Source organism: Octopus sinensis, linkage group LG11 (genome assembly GCF_006345805.1).
Source record: "Octopus sinensis linkage group LG11, ASM634580v1, whole genome shotgun sequence".
Lineage (NCBI taxonomy): Eukaryota > Metazoa > Mollusca > Cephalopoda > Octopoda > Octopodidae > Octopus > Octopus sinensis.
This window is the reverse complement of record NC_043007.1, coordinates 48,342,010-48,357,009: the sequence shown is the minus strand read 5'-3', so window position 1 is coordinate 48,357,009 and position 15,000 is coordinate 48,342,010. Positions and strand designations below refer to the sequence as shown.

At 35.9% G+C, this 15,000-nt stretch overlaps 1 protein-coding gene across 1 annotated transcript in view; it reads right to left on the bottom strand.

Moving 5' to 3' along the window:
* The window catches only part of LOC115217083, a 52,677-nt gene that overhangs the window by 22,277 nt on the left and 15,400 nt on the right, over window positions 1-15,000 (bottom strand). Inside the window, exon 2 of the mRNA XM_029786675.2 lies at window positions 3,923-4,083. Within this exon, the coding sequence (XP_029642535.1) occupies window positions 3,923-4,083 (161 nt within the window). The remainder of the gene's footprint in view (window positions 1-3,922; window positions 4,084-15,000) is intronic.

Genomic DNA, 15,000 nt, shown 5'->3' with positions numbered 1-15,000 from the left:
AAAGAATTTTCCTCCTTAGAGGAGCAGTTTTTGGCTGGAGGTGTGGTTGCAGTTGGATAGCGTTGTAGTTTCCACTTTGTGTTGATGTGTTTTTGTGTCTTCCTGAAAAGACTGGACCAGCATTACTGCAGCATGGTGTGTTTCTATTTTTATTGTTATTCAGGTTTGTGTGTTGGCCTTGAGGCCCCGTTTTGTTTGTGGCGTCGGGTCCCTGGAAGATGAGTGAAGGGACAGTCACTCAGTAGACATGTTCTCTCACGTGGGAATACCGGCAGATTTTGGGACTTCCGAGTTGTGTGTGTTTTGAATTTCGATTTACTATTTGGTGTTGTGTTGACGTTATTGTGGGATACGTGCTTTGGCCTTGGCTGTACGGAGTAGCTGCGTCTAGTGCGGGTAGATGCGTGAAGATGCAGTCACTATTGTGCAGAGTCTCTGCGCAGTGAATAGAGGCATATTTGGGGGATTTCTTGTTTGAGCCGTGGGGGTGCATTCTGCTTCCTAGGTTTCTTTAAGTTTTTGTTACTGCGACCAGTATTAGATGGTGGTGATGTGGGGAAGAAGAGTGCAGTGGTTTCTTATTTGGTTTTCTGGGGTATTTTGGTGATAGAAGACGATGTTGGTGGCCAGGGGTGGATGATGATGATGGATAATTGTGGTGTTGTTGAGAGCAGTGAAAAGATACTGGCATTTAGTGAATGTCTAGTAAGCTAGAGTTGAGGAGTGGCTGTTGTTCTTGTTGCTGTGGCTGTTGTTGTTGTTGTTTTGTGCCTGACCGATGTCAGGGCAGCCATTGTGCTGGGAACCAGGAGTGGCTCATTCTGTTGTTGCTTGTTGTTTTGGTTGTTGTTGTTGTGGCTGCTGATTTTCTGCTGTGTTGTTCTTGACTGTGAAAATATGTAGAAGCTTTTCATAATGGCCTCTTATCAGTTTGAAAGATACTTCGATATGTATATGTATATATATGTATATATATATATTTATATATATATATATATATATATGTATAATGTATATATATGTATTATATATATATATATTATATTGTATATGTATATATTGTATATATATATATGTATAATATATAATATATATATATATGTTATATATGTATATGTATATGTATATATATGGATATATATATATATATATATATATTATATATATGTATATGTGATATATATGTATATATAATATATATATATATGTATATGTATATATATGTATAATATATATATATATACATATATATATGTATATGTATATATATGCATATATATATATATATATATATGTATAATAATGTATATATATATCTATATATATATATATAATATATAGTTATATATGTATATGTATGTATGTTATATTTCGGAATGGTCATTATTGCCAGTTTATAGCCAATAAAACACACGCACTATATTTGGTGTTATTTTGCTTCAGTGATATTTATTTTTACATAATCTTAATCTATTTTATTAAGATTAATGTAAAAAATAAATATCACTGAAGCAAAATAACACCAAATATATAGTGCGTGTGTTTTTATTGGCTAAACTGGCAATATGACCATTCCGAAATATAACAATATCTGTTTCAACACATGACTTCACATAAAAAATCTTGCACAACAAATATTTAAACGTATATATATGTATATATATATATATATATATATATATATATATATATATATATTATATATATATATATATAGTATATAATATGTATATATATGTGTATAATATATTATATATAATATATATATATATAGATTGATAGAGAGATAGATAAAACTTCCTTGGAAAAGGATGCGTGGCGTTATATATGTAATATATATATATATAATATATATATATATATATATATATATATATATATATATATATATATATATAGATTGATAGATAGATAGATAAACTTACTTGGAAAAGGATGCGTGGCGTTCGATCATACAATAATATAAATAATATATAAATATATGTACATACCTACATATATATGTATATATACATGCATATATGGGTATAGGACATCAAAAAACTTTGAACACAATGAGAAACGAAAACAAAAAAACAAAAACATAGAAACGAACTTTTTTTTGACTTCAACGTTTTTGATGATGCATTATATATACATATATATGTAGGTATGTACATATATGCATGTATATTGCATTTGGATATATATATATTTAAATATGTATATATAATATATATATTATATATTATATATATATATATATATATATATATATATGTATATATATATATGTATATATATATATAATATATATATATATATATATATATATATATATATATATATTATAATATATTATGTATATATATATTCAATAATATCAGGGTCTAATAAAGATTTTAGAATTTTTATATCAGTGGCCTAGCGCAGGGCCTAGCGTATAGAGAAATTAGTCAATAGACTATATATTATTCATATAAAATAGTGGACAATTAAACACATTAAGAGCTATCCGTCATAGGACTCCCTTACACTAGAAGGAACAGCTAAAGTCCAAACCACTGACAAGGGATAAAATCTCGAAGGGAATGAAAAATGAAAAAAATAAAAACATTTACCATCTGTTTCCTGGTAAATGTTTTTATTTTTCATTCCCTTCGAGATTTTATCCCTAATTAGTGGTTTGGACTTTAGCTGTTCCTTCTAGTGTAAGGGAGTCCTCTGATGGATACCTCTTAATATGTTTAAATGTACACTGTATTTTATATATATATATATATATATAAATTTCTAAAAAATTCCGTTATTACCGTATTGGTCCCAATTTCAGAGTTAATTCATAAGAATTTTCTCCTCCTCAACGATAAATACGTAAGACATAAATGAAATACTTACTCATACCCATGGAAAAAGCAAGCACTAATTCCTGAGCAGACCTAAGTACCCCAGTGCTTAGTACTTGCTTTTTCCATGGGTATGAGTAAGTATTTCATTTATGTCTTACGTATTTATCGCTGAGGAGGAGAAAATTCTTATGAATTAACTCTGAAATTGGGACCAATACGGTAATAACGGAATTTTTTAGAAATTCTATCGGCTAGTTTCGAGACGCATGTTAATAGTGATAAATTATAATGGTTATTGACAATTTGTCTATTTTCGGCATATGTGGCATTAGAATGTTTTTCTGTTGCCCTTATTTTATAAGTTATTTATAAATTTAACCTTTAAAGGTATTTTTTAATATGCTGGCCATTGATAAAATTTTTTCGAAAAATTTTATCCTATACTCTATATATATATATACATATGTATACCATGCCAAAGCAGACAATGAATAACGATTTAGGATCCGAGCAGGTATCTTTTAACCACTCTGATATAATCCAGATCTGGCTATAGGAAATATTCAAAATCGTTTAAAATAAATCTAAAAAACTGTACTTCACTCGATAGCTAAATCCTGAGTTTGCTTCAATGAACACACACACACACCACACACACACACACACACACACACACACACACACATACACACACATTTATATACATATACATATACAACGGACTTTTTTTCAGTTTCCGTCTACCAAATCCACTCACAAGGCTTTTGGTCAGCCCGAGGCTGTAGTAGAAGACACTGGACCAAGTTGTCATGCAGTGGGATTGAACCCGGAACTATGTATTTGGCAAGCAAGCTTCTTACCACACAGCTATGCCTGCGCCATATATATACAGACAAACCTCTTGGGCCATGAATGACCATGGGATTGCACTTAGAAGGTTCCCCTCTGAGACACAAGTCCTGGCAATGTTGTTTTATGGAAGACCAGAAGTCGGCCATGCATACCATCCTCCCCTCGCCACATCACTGATGTTATCCAAGAGAAAGGCAAAAGCCGATACAGCTTGGCACCATTGACAAAATTGCTTTGCTTACTTTGTTGGTTGTATCGTTTTGCTGCACTCCTTTTGAATCATCCGGAGCCAACGATATGTAGTAATTGCTGATATTTAACTCGGCAGGTGCATGCGTGAATATCGTGCGGACTGTTGACTCATCGGGTTCCACCTGAAGAAAGATGCACGGCCTCCATTCGTCTGAGAGAAAAGTAATAAAACCAAAGTCAGCATATCATATTAACAAAAAAAAAAAAATCTGATTTTATAATGTTCATGCCTTTTTTGTATAATTCAACGGCATATAAAAAAAAAAACAGAAACGAAATTTCTCTGTTGAAGTGCCCAGTGAGAGCAACAAGGCGGTGAAGTATCAGAGTGGGGAGAGCTGTCTATATTATCTCTTTTGGTACTCGTTTCATGTTTTTGGGGTCACAAAAAGAAAGGTCGATTTCCCCAACCCGCTCTCAGAAATCAGGTCTGTTCAGATCTGCAGAGGAATGGGTTTCGCCTGGTTTGAATATGTCCAAAGCACACCGTATATCAAGACGGTTTCCCTATTACTCTATCAGGGGTGGAAAGCCTAAGTAAGGAAAAAAAACATAATTAGGGTCCGTTAAACCGATTAACTCTTTCAAGTTGCGAGTACGCTTTAGCGGGCGCAATTTCGTTTGAGTATACCCCAGGAACATACATAAGCGGGCAGCTGTACGGTCTTGTGTTTTCGGCTCGTTAATTGGCAGAAACATCGTTATTTTCAGTTGTAAGTACAAAAACCAAGCTGTTATCTGCTTTTGCACGGTCAAGCGAAATTGCGTTTGCTGAATCTTGTTACAAGACCTGATTCCGAGCCAAGTAACGATTTGACAAGCACAGAGCTATGTTCTATGGAATGCAACGGTAAGGATTCTTACAACCCGCTCTCAGAAATCAGATCTGTTCAGATCTACAGAGGAATGGGTTTCGCCATCAGTAAGGATTTCTGAAAGAGGAAGGTTTTATGACGGGTTTGAATAGTGTCGGATTAATTTTCGGTGAGGTCCTAAGTTTGGAAATCCCATCCCACAAAAAAAAAACCCCACCTGAAGGTAAAAAAAACCCCAAAATCCGAAATTGCATATGCGTTTTATCTCATAGATTCAACGGTTTTAGAAGCCGCAAACTGTAGCATCTTTAATTTCTGCCTAAATCTGGTACTAAACTGGAGGTAGTCTGCCTATGAGAGATACTTTTGAAAGTAGAGAACAAAGGAAGAAAATATATTTTCTTGTAAATAAACCCCGACTTGTCTGGACTAGTTTCATGAAACCCCACAGAGGGATAGAAGGCAAGATTGATCTGAACAGTGAAATGAATAGTTACTGTTCCGAAATCTTTAGTTTGATATATTCTATGATCTTTTGTATCAGACAATTCCACCGTTCTAGAGGCAGATCAGATCATTACAAGTGCAGAAGTAATTTTAATGTAGCACGTAGTCATTCGCAACAAGCTACAACCGAAACTGTACCGGCAGACTCAGTCCGCCAAAACCTTATTTTCCTCTTTTCAGTGTTTAGATAATAGAATAAAATATAACAGTGACTCCTTTTAACATACTACAGATAGTATAGAAAATAAGCTTTAAGAATTAGAGGGTACGGTAAGGTTCGTGAAGCTGAGGATAGGAAGGCGGTGAAGTTAGACACAATGAATGCTGCCACAGTAAATTGATAAACTGAATATGAGTGAAATATCCGCACCGTTTCAATCACAGGATACAGGACAATATCATTTCACAGAAGAGTTATAATGGATTGGATTATTCTTGTGTATACAGTGTATTTATTTCTTTCACCACCCACTTTGGACTCATGTAAAGTTAAGTCGACTTATGCAGAACTTGAAATCTGAACACAGAGGTTGAAACAAAATATTGTGAAATCCTTTCTTTCAACACATCAATTCATTAAAAAAAACAAAAAACAAAAATCTTTGGATCCTGAAAAAGAGAACCAGTGAATTATTTTGATATGGCATCAAACAGACGAGAACTACAAATTCCTATGTACAGTACGCCAGCCTGTCGCAAGTAACACTCCGTAAGGCAACTTAAAGCGTTCTGGTCATTAAGAGAATCTAGAAATAAGGTGCTGAGGCACTCATCATTTCCCATTAGCAATATAGGTGAAGTCTATTAGCTTCGACCAAAGATTGAACCTGCATTGCACTCGTTAATGTGTGCTGACTGAAAGTAGGTAATCTATCTTGATATCATCAGATATTTGATATTCGGATAAATCAAATATTTCATATACTGAAGTATTAAACATCTGATATCCCGGGAGATGAAATATTTATTTTCAAGTACTGATGTGTTATGTGATTGCTGTAGAGCTGTTGATTTAGTCCAGTCATAGCAATTTTAGGTCGCTATGTAAAACTATAAACTCACAGCTTTCAGTCAACAAAACTATAAACACACAGTTTTCTCATTAAGTCAACAATTCTGATACACTTGCGACTTTATAAAGTGAATCAAGGCTGTATTTGATAACAAAGTTTACACGCGTGCACATACACACTTACACAGATTCACACACAAGTACGTATGTATTTTTACATAAATACACACACACACAAACATATATATACATACATACATACATACATACACACACACACACACACACAACACACACACACACACACACACACACACACACACATATATATAGGAGAGTTCACGAAAAAAAGAAACAAAAGACGAAGACAGGTGGTGTAGAAAACAAACAGATGTATTAGTATAACGCTCAGGAATAGAAAAAGTCTTTTATGTTTCGAGCCTACGCTCTTCTATAGAAAGGGACACACACACACACACACACACACACATATATATGTATATATAACAGGTTGCACTGCGGGACACCTTCCTCAGCTATTGACTGAAGACTATAATAGTTTCTGCACCTTACAGTTGTGCAAATCAATATTGTAACTAGTCCAAACTTGCAACAACTATTTCGGTTTAACACTTATCTAGAATTTGTTTTTTGTTCTTCGCACTGGTTTACTCCTCGGACGTCAAATCCTATCCATGATGAACCATTCCCGGAATTCTTCTACATTTTACGAATCACTGTTCCGGTATTCTTCGTATTTTGGATGTCATCCAAGAATATTTATATCACAGCTTACTTTACTATAAATAAATATGTAACCTTTCGCTTTTTCACTTGCTTCAGTCACCGGAATGCAGTCATACAGAGGCACCAAACGTGACGAGTTTAGTACTTGTTTTTAAGTACTTATTCGATAGATCTCTTTTTGTTGAACGGCAACATAAACAAGCTAACACCGGATATCAAGCGGTAAGGCAGTGAGGAACACAGAGAGGTACGAAGACTCTGTAGTGATATTATAACGGTGCGCGCGCGCGCGCCGTCCATTTGTATTTCCGTTTCTGTTTTTGGGCTGGACATTGTAAATATTACAATCTATTAACTTATAGCGGTGCGCGCCCGAACCTAGGACATCAGATAACACACTTATTGTTATTGTTTACCAAGAAAGAGAATAAAGTAGTTATATGTATATTTTACGTCTGCGTCTTGTTGTTTCTGACTAGTAGAATTTCTGGATTATTAAAGCAACGGCTAGTGAGTGATTGCTTTGTGCACCCCAAAAGTGCACGAGGATATTCACACACATAAGTTCGTTTCAACTCTCTCTCTCTCTCTCACACACACACACGCATACACACACACACACACACCACACACCGGGATGCTACACAGTTTCCACTCACATGACATTGGTTAGACTTGCTCCACTGTAGACAACACTGACCACATTGCTGTGCAGTGTACTTAACACAAAGCCACTTGGTTGCGAACTGAATTTATTAACGGCACAGCCATACTAACGAATTTGATTCCAACAGAGTGAGTGGAGATGGAATGTTACGACTTTTGTGTATTGTTGAAAGAACAGGAGAAACGAAAGTTACATAAACAAGGAGGCGGAGCCCGTAACAACAGCAGCAACAACAACAAACATATTAATATTAGCAATAATGATAAACAGAAATAGTAAATATTTTAAACATTTTTTAAATAGTTAAATTTTATCCCAAACTGCAGGCATGCCTAGAATTATTTATTGGCTTAAATACTCACGAGATTTGACACAAAGAAGGTCGTGAAATTCCAAAACGTCTTTAAAAATGAGCAATGGAAGCAATTAAAGTGAATTAAGAATTAAAATATTTAATTCTGGAAATTAAATGACTTAAAATAAATTAACTTAAATTAATGTTATATTATAATGCTTAACCTTTAAATTATATAAGATAGAAAAATCAGAATTGTTAATTGAAGAATCCCGTCTTTCAGTATATATATATACTCTTTTACTTGTTTCAGTCATTTGACTGCGGCCATGCTGGAGCACCACCTTTAGTCGAGCAAATCGACCCCGGGACTTATTCTTTGTAAGCCCAGTACTTATTCTATCGGTCTCTTTTTGCCGGACCGCTAAGTGACGAGGACGTAAACACACCAGCATCGGTTTTCAAGCGATGGTGGGGGGACAAACACAGACACAAACATATACACACACATACATATATATATATATATATACATATATACGACAGGCTTCTTTCAGTTTCCGTCTACCAAATCCACTCACAAGGCATTGGTCGGCCCGAGGCTATAGCAGAAGACACTTGCCCAAGATGCCACGCAGTGGGACTGAACCCTGAACCATGTGGTTGGTAAGCAAGCTACTTACCACACAGCCACTCATATATATATATTGTTACAATTCGTACTTCAGTCATAGAGACAAACAAAAGTGTTAAAGATCTAGTGTGCAACATTACTACCACGAGTATTATCAAAATGTAACGACGATGATTGAATAGGGAGATGCAGTGGAGAAATGTCTACGGAGCAAAATTATGAAGATGTCTATTTAATATGAACTATGACCTCGTTACCAGATAAAATTCATGACGTCGCCGCGTCGTTGTGTGTACACATTGTTTGTAAATGCAGTAAAATATATTTTGTGAATCTATGGTTCATTTTGTGTGGAAGCTAGCTTCATCCCTGTGCTGCTAGAGAAAGAGAGAAAGAGAGAATAACAGTGTCTTTATAAATAGAGTGGTAAGACTATTCTCGCACATTGCTTAAGGGCCTTGGAACAGGGGGTGCAGGTGGTGCAGTTGCACCTCCAAAAACTTTTAGGGGGTGAAAATCAAAATGTGGATCCCCCACATACCTTTGCCAGGTTCAGAAAATAGTGTCAAAAAATTGATCTGTAAAAGTTGCTTGAACCACCACCAAATTCACAGTAGAAACAGCCCTTACAGTCGCAGAGTTGCTCTAGAATTTGACCGAAACCCAGAAGTTATCCAGGTATCCACCAGGTATAATAGTAAAATCAACAGCCGTAAACCATATAACCACAATCGTATTCAACAGTGCAGTCATAACAGCTTCGGGGAACAACCCCTTCCAAAGCAAGAAAATTCTTTTACGGCTATGATGAATCTGGCAAAAAAAAATTAAAATCGATCGTCTAGCTCTCACACAGCACCAGCCACAACTATTACCCCAGGGCACAAGCACACACCATCGGTGTCATTAACCCGCTAATCCCTTCTGTGCAATTTCTTAATCTGTTTGACTGCTAAGTTACGGAGACGTAAAAACACCAACTGCGGTTGTTAAACGATGGAGGGGGACAAACACAGACACACAGACACACACACGCACACACACACATATGTACGACGAGCTTCTTTCAGCTTCCGTCTACCGAATCCACTCACAAGGCTTTGGTCGGCCCAAGGCTATAGTAGAAGACACTTGCCCAAGGTGCTACGCTGTGGGACTGAACTCAGAACTGCCTTCCTCTCTCAACTACCTTCCGTTTATCCCTCTGTCCGTCTCTGTCAACTACCAACCGTCTATCTTTATTCCCTTCTATCCCATCTTTCTATCCTTCTCCAGTGCCCTCTTGTCACATCTTTAGAACATATGCACCATTATTTTCCTTCTTTTTTGTTAGTTTTCGTTCATGTAGCGTCCCACATTTTGAAATACTTGCAATTTGTAGTTTTACTGCTTATGTTTACTTCGCTTGATATATTTCCGATATTAAACATTTTAACACACAAAATATACTTCACATTATTACATATACTATACGTTACTCGTTCAATTCAAATAAAAAAATACTCAAATGTGTATCATACTGTTTTTAGTTTTTCGAACAGTGATGAATTTTAAAGTTAAATAAAAAATAGTCAATTTTTCTATGTGATAACTATGTCAAACAAAGAAGTTTTAATAAATTAATCAAAAATAATTAAGAGTAACTCAACTTTTCTAATATGATATTGTTGATCTGCTTGCACTTTTTTACTTTTTTACTTTATTATCAGCACTGTGTACTATGTCAATTCCACCAGAAGCAAAAGTGAAGAAAATTTCAGATTTCTTCAGTACAGCATCATGTCAAGAGTATGCAGCACCTTTGGAGATCGCAGAGATGTAATCCAGTGAAAAATATGAATGCTAAAGCACTTCCAACATGTCAAGTTACATCGAAATTTTGCACGTCATAGTAACAATTTGTGCCTGCATTCAACTTACCCAAAGATTCAAAGAAACGCTCATACTGCCAGTCTGGTTCAAGAAAGCCCTGTAGCTTCATTGTAATACTCAACATGATGCTGTAATCTGCTTATATTGCCTGGAAGGGTAACAAGAAGTAGCTTCACCACTATCAAATATTATTTTCAAAGCGGTCAGATTCTGTGGTAGGCAAGGCCTAGCATTACAAGGCATGAATATGATAGAGGAATCTTCATATATCTCGTAAAAGAACTTGCCAAAGAATGCCATGCAGAAGTAAGTCAGTGGCTTAAACGTCGAGATAATTTTCCATCTGATATCATCCAAAATGAAATCCTACCGGCATATGTTCATAACATTCTGCATGAGATCAGAAAAAAAGTTGAAGATTCCATGTCTATTGGTATTATATGTGGTAGCATCACTGATTGCTCTGGCATGGAACAGGAATCAATCATTGACTGTTATGTTTCTGAAGACCTAGATGCTTACAAAGATTTTCTCGAGTTTCATAATCCTCCTGACTGCTCGTCAGAGATACTAAGGTTATTATGGACGCTTTTTGCCGCTTAAACATTTTGCTTGACTCAAAATTATGCTGCTTTTCCTTTGATGGTGCAAGTACATTTAATGGTACAAGTTGATTGGAAGCATTTCAAGCATGCAAAAGAGATGAAAAGGCATGTTCCCTGGTACATATTTTGTACATTGCAGTAACCACTCTCTGGACCTTGTCCTCCTAGAAGTTGGATCTACGGTTGCCATTGTAGCTGATGCACGAAACTTTGTTCATCAATGCGCCATTCTTCTGAAAGAGTCACCAAAAAGAAAGGCGCAATGGACAAACTTTTGTCGTGGGAAGGACATGTTGCAAGCCATATATCCAACTCGTTGATGCATTAGAGCAACAGCACTGAAACGGGCGGTAAAGCAACTATAAGAAGATTAAGGATTTCTTGCTGGAGCTTCTAAATAATACAACAAAGGCTACTGTCAAAAGACTGCTGAAACAATTTGGCAAAGCTTCCAGTTTATTTGGTATTAAGATGGCTGGGTATGTATTTGCAATATGTGAATTCGTGGCTAGTAGCTTAAAAAATCCAGGCACAACAACCGGTGACTACTAAAGTTATTATGGACAGATTATTCTATATACATAATGTAAAAAAAAAAAAATGAGTGATAAGAGTACGGCCATGCTGGAGCACCGCCTTGAAGGGTTTTAGTCGAACAAATCGACCCCAGAACTCTCTTTCAAAAATAAGAAGTGAGAAAGTTTTTGAAAACTATTTCGGCGAAATATCCTCTGCCGACTTTCTGAAAATGCCTAACACTTTTCGTTCCAAGAATACACCACTACGTTTCAGACGTATAACAACTACTCTCTCTGTTATCGATGGCTGACTTCGGCAGTTTTTCAGCATCATTAATACCGTCGAAAAAGATAGGCTGTGTATATAATCTGAGTGAGAGGATTTGCAGTTATCGGCAGTCAGCCGTGGGACGTTTGAGTTTGCAAATGCCTATTAGCCTTCTTCATTTTACTCGCCCTCACTGTCATCACAAAACAAACTCCTTGCTGGCCGTGGTCAGAAATAAAAAAAACTTTGCCCAAATAATTGCGTGAGATCATCGAAAAATGGAGAGCTTCGACGCTGTTCTAATAACTGTTGATACTATTGCAGCTTATTCTGTCTCGTACATATGGAAAAGTGCTTCTAATCATTCCAAAATATTTTTACACTCGTTTTGGCAATTAAACTTTCCATGAGGATGTGCAAAGCACTTTCATTGCACAAGTTTTTAGGCACGTGCATTATGGCACAGTGTGTTATACGGTGCTGCGTCATTGTGGTACGGAGCCAGGTCGTCAAACTGCGAAGTGCGCTGAACAATCTCTCGCTTGCAGCTTATTCTGTCTTTGCATCAATCGAGAGAACGTTCAACGCACTTCGCCGTTTGTATATGTATGTTGTGGGGGTTGTGTTGTATTTGCATGTTTGTGTGTGTATGTGTGGGTGTGTTTGTGTGAATGTGATTTGTGATTGTCAGAGTGGTGTGTAGGTGTGTGCATGTACGTGTTTACGTATGTGTGTATGTGCGTGAGAGTGTTGGTTATGGTTGCTGGAATCGTATTGCAAGTGTATATATATATATATATATATATATATATATATATATATAATATTATTTTAGGTTTTGAAAAACCACCTGAAGAATGTCTCAAGATGTGCTGAAATAAGACATGAAACGATCGTAGTGGTTATTTATAATTGTTAAATTTCTAAATTTATATAAATTATTTTATGTTTTGGCTTAAGTCTTTCTTTGTTTGATTTGCATAATAGTGGTTTTGTCTCTAATTTAATATAATATAATATTTTACTATAAAATTGGATTCAATCCTAAATCTGATTTTTCCCTGTAAATTTGGATTTATTCCCTAATATTTATTATTAATATATATATATATATATATGCGTTTTTTCTTTGAATGTGTGTAGGTTTGTGCTCTAGTGTGGGGATATTGTGTTTGTGCGTGTGTGAGAAAGGATGATAGTCCACTGTCAACAATTGAGGGATCCCACCACAAGACAGATAACACTTAGTGGGCACTTAGATCTCTGTGCACAAAACAAGTCCCCTAAATTCCTAGTTTTCCACTATACAATGCCCGGATAACACCAGTGACCAAACACGAATAAATAGGGGAAATAATCTTATTAAAAAATACAGACCACAACTCAACATACTCTAACATACCCCACCAGGTACACATCCGAAACAAACACACACAGAAACGCATACAGATGTACAAAATCACACATACACACAAATACAATGCAACCTCCCACGCAAAAACACACACACACACATATACACACACAATATTATAATATATATATATATATATATATATATATATATTATATATATATATATATGTATATGTGTGTGTTTGTGTGTGTTATATTATATTATCTATATATGTATTCTATATATATGTTATATAATTATTTGTATTTATACTATATATATGTATTACATTACATGGTGGTTTCTTCATGGTGGCGAGGAGAGTGTTATATGTCTACATGGCAGCATCGGTGGTATGTTGAAATTGGAAAACCCGAACCATATAGGGATCCCATACTTCTGTCTTCCCTTGCAATTACTTTGCTGTCCTTAAATGGTCGGACAGACATTCGATTGTCAGGCCCACCTAATCCTCCTTTTCTTCTGGATCTGGTGCTTCCTCCTCCTCTTCGCTAGCAGACTTAGTTAACTCCAACAAATTTTCGTCTGTCAGGATTTCAGTGTGGGCATCGATGGGATTGTTGACCACATCTTGCGTGATGTCAAAACCTTCGCCTCCAAGAATCTTTATCAATTTCACCGCATTGTTGACAGCCTCGTAGTCCTGGACACACTCTGGTCACACCTTTTTCCTGCATGCGATGATGGCTTCTTTTTTCATGTCTTTAAGAGCAGCGTGGAAGACTGACAGGCACGTTGCGATCGTAAGGTTACGCCAGAAATCCTTTAACTTGAACTTCTCGTCCGAATTCATTGCATCCACAAGATGTTAGAGAGAGTTCCGAGTGTAAAGAGTCTTGATTGAAGGCCACGCATCCATTTTCAAGTAAGTTTATGATATATAATATATATATATATATAATAAAATACAAAATGGGACAAGAGCGCAAAACACCCGGACAACTAGTGATACAAAAAGGGACAACAAAACATCCAGATAGACGACACAAAAAAGCAAGGACGGGTCATTCGAAGCCTTTTATCTTCAGTCAAGAACCGGATCAACCTCGCAATTTCGGCTGATTAATCTTGAGATTGCTCCAATCTGGCCAGCCCCAAGGAAAAAATACGCTAAAAGCATTAGATTCCTTGGAAAAAAGCATCGAATGTATACGAAAACAAGGACGGAAAAACAGACGTTGTTACACGAATATAAATACAAAAATACAATAAAAATAACAATAATAATAATAACAGGACATAACAACGGGTGTCTTTCGACTTGGGGCGAGTTGAATTCAGCTGGCATGTGTGGAAATGAAGCCTTACGGCAGAGGGAAGGATATGGATGTGGCAGTGACCGTGGTCAGACGCAAAAGGGCTAGCAGTCGGCCAACGGTCACGTAAGAAGAGAAGAAAGAGAGAAAAAGAGGAACAAAGGAATTAAGGAGGGGGAGAAGAGAGAGAGAGAGTGTGTAGAAGTAGATAGACGTAAGAATATATATATATATATATATATATATATATATATATATATATATATATATATATATATCTGTAAGAGACGCAAGTGAATGTACGCTGCTATATTTTATAAAAAAATACAAAATAGGACAAGAACTCAAAACATCCAGACTGTTAGGTGAAACAAAAGAAAAAGGAAAACAAAATATCCAGACAGGACGATACAAGGAAAACAAGGACGGATCATTCGGCGTTTTCTATCCTCAGT